The 16,315-nt window shown below is 35.7% G+C and overlaps 1 protein-coding gene across 1 annotated transcript in view; it reads left to right on the top strand.

Annotated features, from left to right (window-relative positions):
- The window catches only part of CLOCK (clock circadian regulator), a 61,281-nt gene extending 50,507 nt beyond the window's left edge, over positions 1-10,774 (top strand). Inside the window, exons 17-21 of the mRNA XM_052642012.1 lie at positions 1,793-1,945; positions 2,787-2,996; positions 3,717-3,922; positions 7,692-7,941; positions 10,571-10,774. Of these exons, the coding sequence (XP_052497972.1) occupies positions 1,793-1,945; positions 2,787-2,996; positions 3,717-3,922; positions 7,692-7,941; positions 10,571-10,750 (999 nt within the window). The 3' untranslated portion in view covers positions 10,751-10,774. The remainder of the gene's footprint in view (positions 1-1,792; positions 1,946-2,786; positions 2,997-3,716; positions 3,923-7,691; positions 7,942-10,570) is intronic.
- Positions 10,775-16,315: the final 5,541 nt, after the last annotated feature.

Genomic DNA, 16,315 nt, shown 5'->3' with positions numbered 1-16,315 from the left:
TAATCTTGACTTTTAGCAACACATAATTGTGGAAGGTATTTATAGCAGCACTATATTATTAAATAGTATCTGGAGTAGTTTTTATCAGCACTGAATCCTCAAATAAGTATTCAAATCTCATTTCATTCAGTGATAAAGCCAAACACTTTTCCTCTTAGTTCTTTGATATTATTTCCCATTATTTTGCTGTTTTATTTTCTTATTTGTATTTAATAGAAATTCTTCAAGTGGTGACAGTATAATGTTTACCTAAATGTATAAATAACTTTAGGATACAATATATTTATATGATATAAATATAAATATAAAATTTCAAATAAAAAATTAAGGCATGACGATATTAAATTTGTAATATTTTTTCATACCTAGTGTAATCTGATGTTTGATCTGGTTATTGTCAACTTCAGAAGTCATAGTTGTATACTTTGAAAAGTAATGTTCAATATTCTCAAAACAAACTTTTGAAGATAGGGTAAAAAAGCTTTTGGGGTGTCATTTGCTTTTACATGCATTGTAGGAGACTCTTAAGGTAAGACAGATTTCCAATGAAGTGAGATTCTTTCTGCTTTTATACTGCATCCTGTGCTGAATATTCCTGGAAATAAGTAAATGAGCCTATTTAAACTTACGTGGTGAATCACTAAATGTGCTTAGTTTCAAGCAGTAGTAAATAGAAGCTGTCTATAACTCAGGTGAAGCAGATATAAGTGAGATTGAAAACCTTACTCTGTAAGTGGAATAACTGTGCTTTTGTTCGCCTATGGTGCATTCACTTATAATTGCTTAGTCTTTAAAAGCCTAGGTTTTTGTGTTTGAGAACAATTTGTTGAAAATTTTATGGTTGGTTAGTCTGTCAGATTTGTAATGACCTACACAAAGAGGACATTCTCGGGATGACAGAATTTTATGTGAATAACTCTAGGTGCAGACCACTTTTTCATTTGTTAAAAGATCAGGAATGAAGCTCAGTAACTTGTTCTATCAAGTAGTAGCACCATAGTAGGAACTTAGGTCTTTAAAAGCCAGTGTTATGAAGTCATTTGTAATCAGTCAAGCTCTAGTCAGGAGCTGGATGAGAAATTTGAACAGAGATTATATAAAAAATTATTAAATGGTAACAGAGATTAACTACTGAGAGCAGTTAAGAGAATTCAGAAGGATACAGGGAAAACCGGTGTAGAGAGCAGCCACTAAAGGTAAATGAAAGGGAGAGTTGCCAAGGGGGAACAGCTCAGAAGACTCCTTCGACCCTCCTGAACTGCTCCTCCAGGCCAAGCTGAGACTCAGGTCCCATTGGAGATGCTGTGGCTATAGCCACTGAATGGTACACACATTCACTGAAGTGCCACAGACTTGGGCTGGGGAGCAAGCAGCCAGTTGCTGGGATACCAGTAAAATTTGCTGGGAAGCTGCCCACTAGCAAGCCAGTGAGACTTGCTGGAAAGCCAGCTGCTGGATGCTGATGACACTCACTAGGATGCTACCCACTGGCATAAGAGCACGAAGGAAAAGCACTAGAACCAGAGGGGTAACCCATTCTCCCTTTACAGTATCCCTCCACATCATCACTGACATGACTGCTGGTGCCTGCTGATTAAGGAGAAACATTTATGGGGTCCAGCTCTAGCACCACAAAGCTGAGCAAGGATAGGTGAATTAGGCATTGAGAAGCAATAAATTAGTAACTGGCATGACAGTCTTAATTCATGATATACTGCTTGCATTTCACATTTTACAATTATGAGAAGTGATTGTAAAATATGTTACACTTTTTCCATCCACAATACTTAAGTTTCAGTTCTCAGCTCAGTTAGGAGCCATGCAGCATCTCAAAGACCAATTGGAGCAACGGACTCGAATGATAGAGGCAAATATTCATCGGCAACAAGAAGAACTAAGAAAAATTCAAGAACAGCTTCAAATGGTCCATGGTCAAGGACTGCAGGTAAGTTACTACATTTGATTACAAACAAAGCATGCCGTTTGTATTTTGGCTTCTTAGGAAATTGACTCTTCTTAATAAAAAGTGAGATGCAAAAGATATGTTTCATCCATTTAGTTCAGTAAATACTCATTGGTTATCTACTCATTATGATTGCATTTACAGTCGCTAAAGATAATTGATTCCTAAGAGTGTTTCCATCAGCATTTTTGTTTCTCCAGATTAGAGTCATCTGTTCTAGCAGTCTGATTATTAGTAAGCTTAAATTCCCATAATATCAAAATAATACTTTACATAGACTTTTAGGTATATGTAGGTACAGAATTTAAAATTAATCATCAGTAATTTTTTGGATAGCTTACTGGTATGTATGATTCAAATTATAGTCTTATTTGGTCAACCAACAGGGCCAAAGTTATATCTATCCGATGCAACTAGGACTTTGGTAAAAACTTCAAGTGAAAACCACTTCTCTCTAATGCCATGAATTATAAATGATGAGTGATGCAGAGCTTCCAGTCCACAGACCTTTGAGTAGCTGAGTTTGGGTAACATTAGCGTGTATAATAATCCTCAACATGTAAAGTGTCAAGCAAGTAGAGGTTTTGAAATTTATAACACTTTTTCTGACAATTAGAAACATGATTAGGGGTTAGGATGATTGAAAGAATGAAAATGAGTATCACATTTTATTCAGTAATTATTTGTTGCTCATTATTCATTCAGAATGCTTAGTCTTCTTGTTACTTGCTTTTAAAACTTAATTTTTAGCCATTTTTGCTAAAAATGCTCTCATTCTTTTTAATTTAAAAAGATCATTTAAACGTAATCTTTATTTTTAAAGATGTTTTTACAACAGTCAACCCCTGGATTGAATTTTGGTTCTGTTCAACTTTCTTCTGGAAATTCATCTAATATCCAGCAGCTTGCACCTATAAATATGCAAAGCCAGGTTGTTCAAACTAACCAGATTCAAAGTGGAATGAATACTGGACACATTGGCACAACTCAGCATATGATACAACAGCAGACTTTACAAAGTACATCAAGTCAGGTAACGTTATTGAGTACAGTGGGCTAGGGAATGTTCAGTGATTGAAATGTGTGGTGTCGCTAAAACAAAAACAAAAGCTTCATTTTGAACAATATCATATGTAAAACTTTAATAGTAATAATTAGAAACTATAGTATTGAGAGTGATGAAGTATTTTGTGCAAAATTGTTCTTAAATTGTTGAATGTTGAATGCTTCCTGTATTTCAACATTCAGAAATTTTTTGCAGTTCGCTTGAAATGAATATACAAACTACTTCTGTGTGTGGAAAAAAAAAAAGAAAGTTGCAGGATTCTGACCAGGATATATGTTACCATATGTGAAGAATGTATTTTGTTAGGGCAGTGATGGCTTAACATTCTAGGAAATTTTGGTAATTGACATGCATCTGTGATTGTAAATCTCAAGACTTCGAATGAAATACATAAAAATGTCAAATGTCAGTTACTTTGGGTGTTTAGTAGTTCTTCATGTATATTTTATGTCATCCTTGTTAAGACCATGCTCCTTTTCAAAAATCATAGCTTACCTTCCAGCAAGATATTGAAGATTAATTCATTCTCAGATATTGCAAGTTATTCCTTGATGGTTGAGTTTCTCCCAGAGTAGTATGTTCTGCCACTTCTTTTTCTGTCATGTCAACTATTGTTAGAATGATTAGTAGTAGAAGCATACTTCGTGAATAAATTTTTTTCTATCTGTAAAATCTTCTGTTTTCTAGCAGAGTCAACAGAATGTACTGAGTGGGCACAGTCAACAAACATCTCTTCCCAGTCAGACACAGAGCACTCTTGCAGCCCCACTGTATAACACTATGGTGATTTCTCAGCCGACGGCCGGAAGCATGGTCCAGATTCCATCTAGTATGCCACAAAACAGTTCCCAGAGTGCTGCAGTAACTACATTCACTCAGGACAGACAGATCAGGTAGTTGTCATGTTTCCAAAGATGTCAGTTGTTTGATTATAAAACAATATTTGGGTTTTTTTAATGAGATTTTAATTTATTGCTTACTCTAGAATTTGAAATAAAAACAATGTATCCTTGTTGAAGTACTTTATAATAAAAGAGTAATAGCAAATTTTATTTCATTTTATTTCATGTTCAAAAATGTGCTAACATATGGTAGAATCCAAATTCTACACAAGTTTTATGATAGGTTTTGTCTGTATCACTGTAAAACTTTTATCTTTTCAATACAGCTGCTGTTGTGTTGTCAATGTAGTAGCAATGGTTAAGGTGTATGCTACCACAGTTTATATGTTATGGAGTAAGTTTAGCTCACCTTTCTTGAGTTTTGTTAAGTACTGTACTAAATGCTCAAAGTATATTATCTCATTTAATTCTTACTTTAAAAAAATGTGTGAGGGTCTTTATTTCCCAGGAAAGAATAAAAAATTCGGTCAAAGGTCTGAAGCTGTGAAGGGAGTGAAGAAGAGGATCTGAATTCAAAACTGGGTGTCTGATTTCAGAGCTCAAGTACTGAAACATACACTACACTAAAGTTTTATGGGCAGTTCTAGAAAAAAATCACTATCTGTGGCTAATTTCAGTCTTCCAAGTAGCTGACCTAGAAATAGATACTTTTTTAAAGATAACCTTTTCAAATATTAGGAAGAAAGATATCTTTCAAAACTATAGGATTTCTATAGTCTTAAAAATTACATTTTAAATGCATTTTTTTAATTTTAGTGCAATATAAGTAAACTGCTGCTTTTATAATAAAATCTTGCTGTTGTATTAGACTTTGTAGTAGATTTTATTGAAACTCTATTAATACTTTCCAGAGTGTGAGGAAGCTGCTAGACTGCAGAAGCAATAAGATCAGAGAGAAAGTCACTGCTGCTTTTTTGGGACTCAGTTCCTTCAAGTTAAAAAGTCCAGCTTTCAAAGGAAGTGTTATGAATATACTCCATAAAAATATTATAAAGGGCTAGATTTAAAGCCCAAGGGAAAATCTATTAACATAGAATGTTGACATGCATTTTAGAGGACACGGTTTAGCAATTATTTGTAGACAGCTGTATTTGAAGGGGGAAAAACAACTTCAGCAAATATTTGAGTGCCTGCTTTATGAGTATGGCACATTCTTTATCCTAGAAAAGATCAGAATAGTCAAAGCTGTAGAAAGGTGAATAAATCAATATTATTTGATGTGATAAATACATAGTAGATCTTTGAAAAGGAGGAAATGAGCAGTTTTATGGGTTGAGGCAAGCAGGTGAAGAGAGGAATGTGGTCAGGGAAAATTTCAGGGAGGAGATACTTGGCCTGTGTCTTAAGCACATTGCTTTAGATATGTGTGTAGCAGGGAGTCACAGGAGGGTATTCTAGGCAGAGGGAGCAGGGTATACAAAGAAAGAAGTTAAAGCCAAAGTAAATTGCAGAATGTCTTTTGGTGCCAGAGAGGAATGAGATATTCTCATACTTAGCAGTGGGCAGTTGGGCAATTCAGATACTAAATTCTTTTAAGATTACAGAGAAATTAGTGCTTAGCACTTCTGTGATTAAGCCACTCTGTAATGTTATTTGTTTGTAAATTTTTCATTATATGTGTTTTTGTATTAAATAAAAACTTTAATCCTAAAGTACATAATATACAATGCTTTATTTTTAAGATTTTGCATGGATTCAAAATAGAATTGTTTTGTCTTGTGGAACACTTAAACTGTTAGCATAGATATGCTAAGTGTAGTTATAATTATCTACCTTAAAACAGGTTGTAATTGCAGTTAGGTCATGTTAAATCTACAGTAGAGTCTTATCTTGATTTCCTCACCTTAGTGACCAATGTTAGAAACTAACTTTATCTCACAGAAAAGGCAGATAGAAATGATATTTTTCCCTGAAAAGGCATTGTTTTCTGTTGTTCTTTTATTAAAAACTGTGGAAGCATGAAGGTAGTGGGTGAGACGGAATATTAGTGAATTGTAATAGTACATAGTACAGTGGGTACTATGCCTCTTGATAAATTTGTAAATTGAGGGTATTTTTATGTGCTGTTAGAATGTCATTTAGTTTTGAAACATAAATGTCAGTTATGTTTATAAGACACAACTTACAATGTAAACATCTATAAACTTAGAGGTTTTTTTAAAATAATTCCTTTAGGACAGGTTTAAGTTTGATTAGCAAAATGAACCATGTGTCACATATATCTAACTCCCAAGTACCTAGTAGTTTTATAAAAAGAAAAATGTTGATATTTTTAACAGATTAAAAATTTTTTGCATGCGTGCATTACATTTTTTTTATTGTGGTGAAATACACATAACAAAATACTCACTATGTTAACCATTTTCACATGTGCAGTTCATTGACATTCGAGCAGGTTGGCACCATTGTGACAGTCACTACCATCAATCTCCAGAAATTTTTTTCTTCTTCCCAAACTAAAAATCTATGTTAATCAGACAATATCCATTCCTCTTCCACCTAACTCTTAGAAACCACCATTCTACTTTCTAAGCACATAAGTCTGTGAGTTTGGCTACTCTAGATACTGTATGTAAATGGAATCATATAATGTATGTCTTTTCTACCTGGCTTATTTCACTTGCCATAATGTCTTCAAGGTTCAGCCATGTTATAGCATGCATCAGAATTTCCTTCCTCTTTAAGGCTAAGTGTTATTCAGTTGTAATGTATATACCACATTTTGTTGACCCATTTGTCTACTGACGGACACTTGGGTTATATCCATCTTTTGAAAATTGTGAATAGCTGCTGTGAACATTGGTGTGCAACTGTTTGAGTCCCTATTTTCCATTCTTTTGAGTATATGTACAGAAATGGAATTGCTGGATCATATGGTTGTTACATTTTTAATTTTGATGAAAGACCACCATACTGTTTTCCATAATGGATAAACACTTTATATTCCCACCAACAGTGCACAGAAGTTCCAGTTTCTCCACATCCTTGTCAACACAATTACTTTGTTTGATAGTAGCCATCCTAATGAATGTGATGTATCTCATAGTGGTTTTGATTTGCATTTCCCTAATGATTAGTCATATTGAGCATCTTTTCAGTGCTTCTTAACCAGTTGTATATAGTGTGAAGAAATATCATTTAGGACCCTTGGCGGTTTTTTAATCAGATTGTTTGTTGCTATGTTGTAGTATTGTTTTATATTTTCTAGTTATTAATCCCTTACCAGATCCATGATTTGTAAATATTTTCTCCCACTCTAGAGTGCCCTTTTACTATGTTGGTAGTGTCCCTTGCTACATAAAAAATTTTAAATTTGTTTTTCAGTTTACCTGTTTTTTCTTTTGTTGTGTATGCTTTTAATGTCATAACCTAAGAAATTATTGCCCAGTCCAGTGTCATGAAACTTTCTCCCTGTGTTTTATGCTAAGAGTTTCAGTTTTCGACATTTATGTTTATTAAGTCTTTAATCCATTTTGACTTAATTTTTATATAATTTTTATCTGATGTAAAGGTCAAATTTCATTCTTTTGCATGGGGATATCAAAAAAAGAGTTTGTATTTTTGTTTGCGATCGCTTCATTTTGCTCCTGTACATTTGTTTCACTGGTATCCTGAAGGGAAACAAAATTGGAACATATGGCTTTTAAAAAGCTAAATTGGTAATATCATGGGTATTATCTTAGAGAAATATTCAGCCCACTGCCTTTCATAGTGTATACTTGTACTTTTGACTCCCCTTCCCTTTCTTTCCTCTTAACAGATTTTCTCAAGGTCAGCAACTTGTGACCAAATTAGTAACTGCTCCTGTAGCCTGTGGGGCGGTCATGGTACCTAGCGCTATGCTTATGGGTCAGGTAGTGACTGCCTACCCTACCTTTGCTCCACAACAACCGCAGTCACAGACACTGTCAGTCACGCAGCAGCAGCAGAGTTCCCAGGAACAGCCTCTCCCTTCAGTTCAGCAACCATCTCAGGCTCAGCTGACTCAACCACCGCAGCAGTTTTTACAGGTAATTCTCCCTGGGAAGAATGTCCCAAACGTGTTTACCTTTTTATAGTGAAATTAGGGATTAAATGATAAGTTCTGTAAATGAGCTGAAAAATCTGCAAAAACTTATTGTACAACTTAAATTTCTATAAATACAGAAAGCTTATCCCAGTTGGCTACTTTTTCTTCTCTTAGGAAACTTTTAGTACTGCTGTGGAGATACCCAGTTATCTAAATTGGTGGATACAATACGTGGCTGCTTCCTACCCATATCAAGGCAATTTACAGAAAGCTCTGTCTGGCTAGAGTTTCTGGAACTCAAGCAAAGGCACCTTTCTCTCTTCTCTTGTTACCCTAGGGCCCATCAAGCTGTGCTCTCTACAGATCATAAGTATTGAAAGGGTTTGTTTTTTTTTTAATTACTTTAGGCATTATGTTAAATTATTGAATTAAATTTTATAACTTTTTTGTTATAAATTAATATTGGAAGAAAAATAGTGTGAAGGCACAGGCTGTTCTGAGATTGAGTTACTGCTGCACCACATGCTGTGTGAACTTTGGCAGTTTACTTAACTTGCTCAGATCCAGTCTCCTCATCTATGATATGGAGGTGCTAGTCATTCATATCTCATGAGTAAGATGCAAATGAATCACTGAGGCTGGTATAAGGTATATACTTAAACACCTTTTAAGTATAACTTGCCTTCATAAATGACCACTATCTTGAATAATGTAATAGATACTCAGATTAACCAAAATGCAGACACAGATGTCTTATGGGCACACCAGACAAGACCTGCTTATCTGCAGGATGCAGGACAGAGCCACCTAGATTGGGGTCCTCAGCAAAGCAGCAGGCAGGTTTCTGGGCCTCAGTGCCCTCTTTGGGGCATCACAATAGCAGATTGTGATATCTGAAAACCCAGCTTTTTCCTTACTGGTCCAAGAGGCCAGCAATGTTGAATATAGGCTAAGCCACAATTTGTGCTGGATACCATTCCACTTATTCCAGGCAAATATCATCAGTTTTTAAAGTTATACAACATATGGTATAATTAGAAGATTTCAGTATTGTATTATATACTCACGCAAAAATACACTGTTAGTTCATCATCATTGGTGTTCTGGTGCAGATATATTTCTTAACTTGAACAAAAAGAGGTTAGTTACTTAATTATCTCTTGAGAGTCATACAGCCCTTTAGACATTAAGCCATTAATGACTGGGTTAGCAATTGTTATAAATGAATTAATGACAAGAATTTATGATAAGTTAGAAACTATTCTCTAGGGGAAATGTATGTAGTGAGAATTAGGCAGAAGCTTAGAAAGGAAGAAGACTTGCCCTAGGAACTCAGTTTTCTGAGTCTCTCAGAGAACAAAGGCTCTTAAAAGAATGAACATTCTCTTCCACTTCTGGGAAAAAAAACATTTCTAAGAAGCAAGATAGGCAGTATCCTTTAGAAATACACTAATATGTAGATAGAAATACACAATTTGTCTTTTCTGATTATGTAACACCTAGTTGCACAATATACTTTTGTTGTAACCCTATAAGGCTCATAAATACCCTGAATTCTTTTATCTTACAAAAGCTTTTCCTAATAACAGTGAGAAAAAGAAAATGTCTCCAAGTGCTTAGCAAAGCTCAGTGGCCTTTAAGTTTCAGAGATCTATCCTTCTGTGTGTTTGTATAGGTGTCTTTCATACACATTTGCAGAAATCACTGACTACAGTTCCTTTTAAAAATTATGAACCCTGCATTAAGACATATTGTCCTTAGTGAAGAAAGATATTAATTTTAAAATTCCACTTTCTTTTGACTAGTTTCCTTTGTATCTCTAGAAGGAGAAAATTAGGCAAAAGAAACTGAGGTTCATGGAGCTGACACTTGCCCAAGGCCTAATAAATAGAGAGCAAAGCTCAAAGCCAGGGCTGCTTCTGCTTTCAGATCCTGTGCTCTTGTTCTGTTTTGTTTTTTTGTTTATCACACTGTTACATAAAGGACATAAGTCTGTAATTGTGTCCTCAGTTTTATGGTACTTTTAAATAATAATGTTAATATTTTATCTTCGTAAAAACCCAGTGTGGGAGGTACTCTGACTATCCTTATTTTGTAAATGAAGAAAATGAGGTCCAGAGATGTGAATATCTTGACCAAGTTGCACATCTGGTGAACTGGGCAGCCAGAGTTTGAACCCAGGCGGTGTACCTTGGGGCCCATGCTCCTGGCCACTGCTGCTCTAACCAGCCAAAAAGCTGGTGCAGAAGGTGTTTTCTGTTTGCCCACAGATTGTTCATATGTCGTGTGCTCTTAGCAATGCTTAAATTGTGTCATCTGTTTAAAAATGTGGTCTTTAGGACATAAAGTAAAAGAGTATGTGTGGTTTGTCTCAGGACATAAATAGCTTTCTGTATCATATTATCTCTAGCTCAATTTCCTTCTAAAAAGTGAAATTCTGATATACTTCAAAAAGAGGGAAATGCTCATAAGCATTTTCCAGAATACTATTTTTAAGTAGAAAAACAAAAACAAAAACAAGACTTATGTACAGGTTTTGACCCTGTGGATAAGTGGAAAACTTGAGTAGTCTTAATGTACACAGTATAATGGGGGTGAAGCAGTGTTGCATAATCCGCTTGTCTTTTTAGACTTCCAGGTTGCTCCATGGGAACCCTTCAACTCAGCTTATCCTCTCTGCTGCATTTCCTCTACAGCAGAGCACTTTCCCTCAGTCACATCACCAGCAACACCAGTCGCAGCAACAGCAGCAACTGAGTCGGCACAGGACTGAAAGCTTGACGGATCCTTCCAAGGTTCAACCACAGTAGCGCACATGCATCCTCTCTGCCCTCAAGGGAGGATGGGGGTGGTCCATAAAGAGTTGCTCAGATGATCTAAGGATATGATGAAAAGTTCCAACGGTTTCATGGGATGCAATACTGAGTGTTCTAGTTCCTGGAATTAGTTAGCAGGGAAAATGCTGCCTAGCACTGCAGATGTACATTAAATACCAGCCAGCAGGAGGTGATCATAGGGCCACAGCCAATTCTGACAGTGTTTTACTTGCCCAGATATTTTTTAATGGAAAAAGAGTATATTGCCAAATGTTAAGAAGCTCAGCTATGAAAAAGGACCTCCAGTGAATCAGAAAGGCACTAATAACATTAGTAACTTTGAGTGGTTCTGTGCCTGTTTTCAAGTGTTACAGAGGACACACCACTGCCATCCATGTCAGGGGTTTGCTTACGATGATGCCATGAAGACAGTCCAGTAGACTCAGTAGACCCCCTTCCCTTTTCAGATAATGATGGAATAGTAATTAATTTCAGAATGTTGTGTGGGTTCAAATTCTCTATGTACAGATGCTGTAAAAATAATACTATGTATATGTCTGGATAAAAGGAGAGAAAGCAAAACATTTTGTATGCTGCATGAAAGCATTATCTCTTCCTTTAGGTATGAGTACATTTCCTTAGATTCTGACGCCATGTGCAGACTAATACATCCTCTTTTCCCTTTTGTTTACAGTATGGTAGTGTTCTATTCACTCTTCCGGGGCACAAGTCTTTTTTTTTGGTTCATACTTTGACTGTGATGTCACAGTTTGTTCAGTGAGGTATGATGTGCTGCTGGGAATGGAGTTTTTTTTTTTTTTTTTTTTTTTCCAGGTTAAATTATTTGAAACAGGATTTTCAAGTTACTCAGAAATATCCTTCATTTCATTATTCTTCAATTATGTTTAAGAATAGGATTTGCACTGCTTTATTTTAAGATGGTTGGGAGTTTTGAGCACATATTTTGATCTAGTTCCTAGTTGGAAATAGTTGTGTAAACGGTTTTTAACAAGCTTGACAGTTATTTCAAGTATGTTTCAGTTATAGGAGTGAATTTGCACACAAAATATTTTAGGCACTTTTTAATGTTCTCACTGGTGGGAATTTTAACTTTTAGGATTTGTTGGAATCTTTTTATTATCCTCCACAGTTTCAGTGCTTATTTTAGTCAGAAATGATTCAGGGTTATTTAAGGGGAAAAAAAAAAAAACCAACCCATAGTGCCTTGATTTTCATTCAGGTGATTACTCACCATCTTAAACTCATTGTCTAGTTTCAGTAGCAGTTTTGAAATCTTGGTACATTTTTAATAGCATGTGGGTGTCAGCACCATTAAGTTCCTAATGAAGACTCTCTTGGATTAGAGGTACAAATAATTTCAAAAGAAAAGATAACATCCTAGTGACACTATCAGAGTTACTATTGTGATCACAAAGTTGTTTTTCTAAATCAGCATTTTCCTTAAATTTATGTATTCATTTAGGAATTACCAGTAAATATTTTCTCAGTGTGATCTTAAAATCCTGCAAAGACAAAACAAGGGTTAGGGATTGGCTTTACCTTCACTATAGTGCTAGAATCTTGTAACTCACGTGCTATATAAACATGAACTAAGATTTCGTTTGGTGATACCATATTCTAAAGGTAGTAAGTTCCAACCAGAATTGCATACATTAAAAAAAGCATTTTATAGATTCTATGGTACTAATAATTAAATTTATAACTAGAGAACAAAGGAAAATTAATGGGAAAATATCTTATTGGCTATCAAAAATTATTACTGAGGAAAGGGAAGATAGCAAGCTGTAAGAAATCAAAATTAACCTTAAAATGTATAACAGAATTGAGGTGGTTAAACAAAAGATTTTGGCAATGAAAATAATACAGAATTGCTAGATAAAGGTGTCAGGGGAACTCTCAGTTGGTTCTTAAGACTTTTCTGTTCTTAGCTTTGCTATCATCCTTAAGGGATATACTTTATCTTTCTGTAGAAAATCATACCTGGCCACACTTAAACTAGAAAATTCATGTTGAAAGAAAACAACCAAAGAAAGTTGGTACCTACCCTTCTACAAAAGAAGTGTTACTAGATGCCAATCAGTAATTAACATATCAAGGAGCTCATCTTCTAGCTAAATGACCATCCAGAAGAGATTTCTGACTTTGTCATGAATGTCAAGAATAGATGTCATAATATGTGTGTACTTAAGCATATGCCCACAATGGACAACGTTGATGTTGTAGAGTATGGCAACAGTATTTTTTTTCCCCTACAAACTTGCCTTTCCTAACCTTATCATGCCATTCCATATATTCTGAGTTGTGCCTCATCTATTTATTGGCAATATATAGTGATACAAATTTAGCAAACAAAAGGTATGAAGAACTGTTATAGTTTATCCTCCAAGTCCCATATGTGAAAAGAAAGATGGTGAACCATGAGTACTGTGTACTTAGTTTAACACAAGCAAAGTGTGAGACAAGCCACAAGGTAAATTTGTAGACAGTTCATTCACATTCTCCTCTCCCTATCCCTTCAAGTGTTTTTCCATCCTCAAATATTTAGGAAAGCAAATTAGACAAGATTTTGCTTTATAAATCCTATTGTTCTCACAGCTCACTTTTTTCCTGCTTAGAAATGGTTGCTACATTTAAAGCAGCAGCTGGCTGCTTTTCATTTGCTGTCAGAACGAAGTGTTGTGTCCGAAGAGCTAGTAACTGCCTCTCAGCTCCTTCTTTAACTTTGTTTTCCTCCTGCTTCCCTGGAACTTGGACCGCAAAGTGGTTCCCACCCCCTCCTCCATGAATCGAGACTTGAGCATCCTGATGGAAGATTCAGCAGTTGCCTGTAATTCTTTCATTTCTGTAGCCAAAGCTGTTAATTGAAATCCAAATCTCAGTCATGAAAAAATACCAAATAGGAACACTTTTCTGCTACTTAAAAATCTTATCTTCCCTCTTCTTTACTCTCATTGATATTCCATTTTTCTTAAAAAAACACTTTTTTTCTGGGTGGAAATTGTCAGGTGTTAGCTGCTTTGAACTGCTGTGGCCCTGGGTGAGTCACTATTGTTTTTAAACTACCAGTGAGGATTATAAGGATTAATAAAGTTGCTACTGAGAGTGGTGTCAAAGCAGAATCAAGACACTTAAAAGTACTTTATTATTTGAGTGAAAATATTGGTGGAAAAGCATATGCGGGGGACGGGGATAACATGTTAAGTAAATAACTATAGTTCCGTCTCCCAACTCTGTCCCAAGTTGAAGGGGGAATTTGAGTCCTGTGCTCTATCACTTAAATCTGGTGTAAGAATGTACTAGTAATAAAGGGATGCCAGTAACATTGAATAGTTTGTTACAGAGTACTCAATGCAGATTAGTGAAAATGTTACTGGAATTTTTCAAAAGTGCTTGGGTTGATGGTCATTGCCTTAAAGCATTCTGCTTGCAGTTAGTTAAGGGCACTGTGTGTTGAAGGGAGATGAACCCTTGTTCAAGAAGCCTTAGAAAGGGGCCCCTTAAAATAGAACTCGTTTGCCTGCTCTACACAGACAGGGGAAAATTATTTTAAACTGGATATTACTCAACAAGTTTTAAAATTTTCCACTACATTGAGGTAAACTATTTTTTAAAGTGGACTGCAAATAACATTTTGCTCTGGTATTGCACATTTTTACTTTTTTTTCTGTATTTCTTTGGTGATTGAAAGTTTGTTGATGAACATTTGTGTAAAACTCATTCACGTCTATAACCTTTCCAATATCTGTGACCCTGTTCTTAGTCCCTCGGGAGTCAGTGTTGGAAGGTATAAACACTGGATATTACTATTGCTGAGTGAGTCTAGCCAGAAATAAGCTGATGGGAATTTTTAAATGGAGGAAAAGAAACAGCACAAAGGCGCTTGCCATTTTTCTAGTGATCAGAGAAAGAGTCTTTTTCGTTTGGGGCGGGTGAGCATTCTTCTAAAAGGAGCTTCTGAAGTAGTTGCAAAGGAAAAGAGTTGACTATTTTTATAGTATATTTAATATATTTGTATATAACTATGAATATAATAGGAACCCTTCACATGCCTCCCACTTTTCTAGTTTACTTCCCCCTTTGCCATAGCACTAGCATAGCCTCATCCGCATGGGTACCGTGCCTATTGTCAGCCTACCAAAAGATAGTGCTGCTGCTTTCTGAGACAGGTGAGAAGACCCAACTCTCATGCCTGGGGATCCTTTATGTAGGAATAGCACACACTTTGCAGATATCACACCACAGTCGAAAAGCATCATTCTGAAAGGTAACAAGCACTTTATTGCAATTATTCATTTTGATAAAGTTTATTATCTTAGATATTACCATTTCTAAAGGATCCCCAACTCATCACTTAGGTGAAATTTTTAAATGACACATTTCTGAGAAATGTTTAGATCCAGTGAACCATAGTAGGTTTAAGGGAGTGATTTCAAGGTAGCCAAATGAACTTTGACTTTTGTTTTGAATGTGGTAGAGTCAAGGGATTGTAAATGCCTAGTTCCATTTAGACACTATTGTAAACCTATCTTGCCTATTGTGTGGACACCAAAAGAGACCAGTGAGCCTGTTTGTTTTCAGAGGTCTAGGAGAATTGCATCAGTGTGAAATAGATGTATAGAACTAACCTAAAAGTGATTGGTAGTCATATTTTAGAATACAGTAATTTCAAGAATTATTCTGAGTGTTTTAAATGTGCTCTGAAATGTTGGCATGTCATTTCAGTGTTTCCATTTGAATTGCTCTTGTAATGCTTTTGCACAAAAAGAACTGAGAAATACTACTTTGGTTGAAGAAAAGGAAAAAAAATAATTTGGTCGTATTTTAATGTCTCCTGTGGAAACACTGGGGGTGAATTTTGTTGGTACAGTTATTTTCAGGATATTTGAAACAGTATTGAACAGCTCACAAATTAAGCAACCGTGAATGGATTGAAAAATTAAAACTCTTTCCATGTGACTGTTTTGCATACTTTATCCCCATGTCATAATTTAACACTACATTCCTTGTTTTTCTTAAATAAAATAACTTTGCGGGTTCTGTTTTTGAGTATTTAGCAAGTTATTTTCTAAGCTGCCTGGGTTTTCCTAGGGAAAACGTTCTTAGGTGAAATAGGATATAGTTTATGAAAAGACATTAAGTGAAATCCCATCACCACCACCAGCAAACACTGAGGTGCTGCATTAAGTGACAATCAAAATAGTATTTATAGGAGAATTGAAAAAAGGGTTTTTAAAGAAGCAGTTGCTTTGAAAGTAGTTGTCTGGGTTTCTTAAATAAAAATGGCTACATGTATTTATTTATATTTTTAAATATCTTTGCGTTCTGTTTCCTCATCAGCGTGATTTCAGTGTCGTGTATTTAATTGTGGTTTGTTTTGTTCTGCCTCGTATCTTCCGTGCAGAGGACTGGCTCTGCCTCCTGGGAGTGCGTGTGGTCCTCAGCCCTTGCGACACCTCTTGGTGGCGCTCCAAATCTGTTCCACTTCAGCACAGCGGTGGAGCCCAGCCCAGGTGCCCCGAAGGCTCCCCTCCTGTTCTC

Source organism: Budorcas taxicolor, chromosome 6 (assembly GCF_023091745.1).
Source record: "Budorcas taxicolor isolate Tak-1 chromosome 6, Takin1.1, whole genome shotgun sequence".
Classification (NCBI taxonomy): domain Eukaryota; kingdom Metazoa; phylum Chordata; class Mammalia; order Artiodactyla; family Bovidae; genus Budorcas; species Budorcas taxicolor.
Note: the sequence above shows the minus strand (reverse complement) of the source record. Positions and strands in the feature narration are given on the sequence as shown.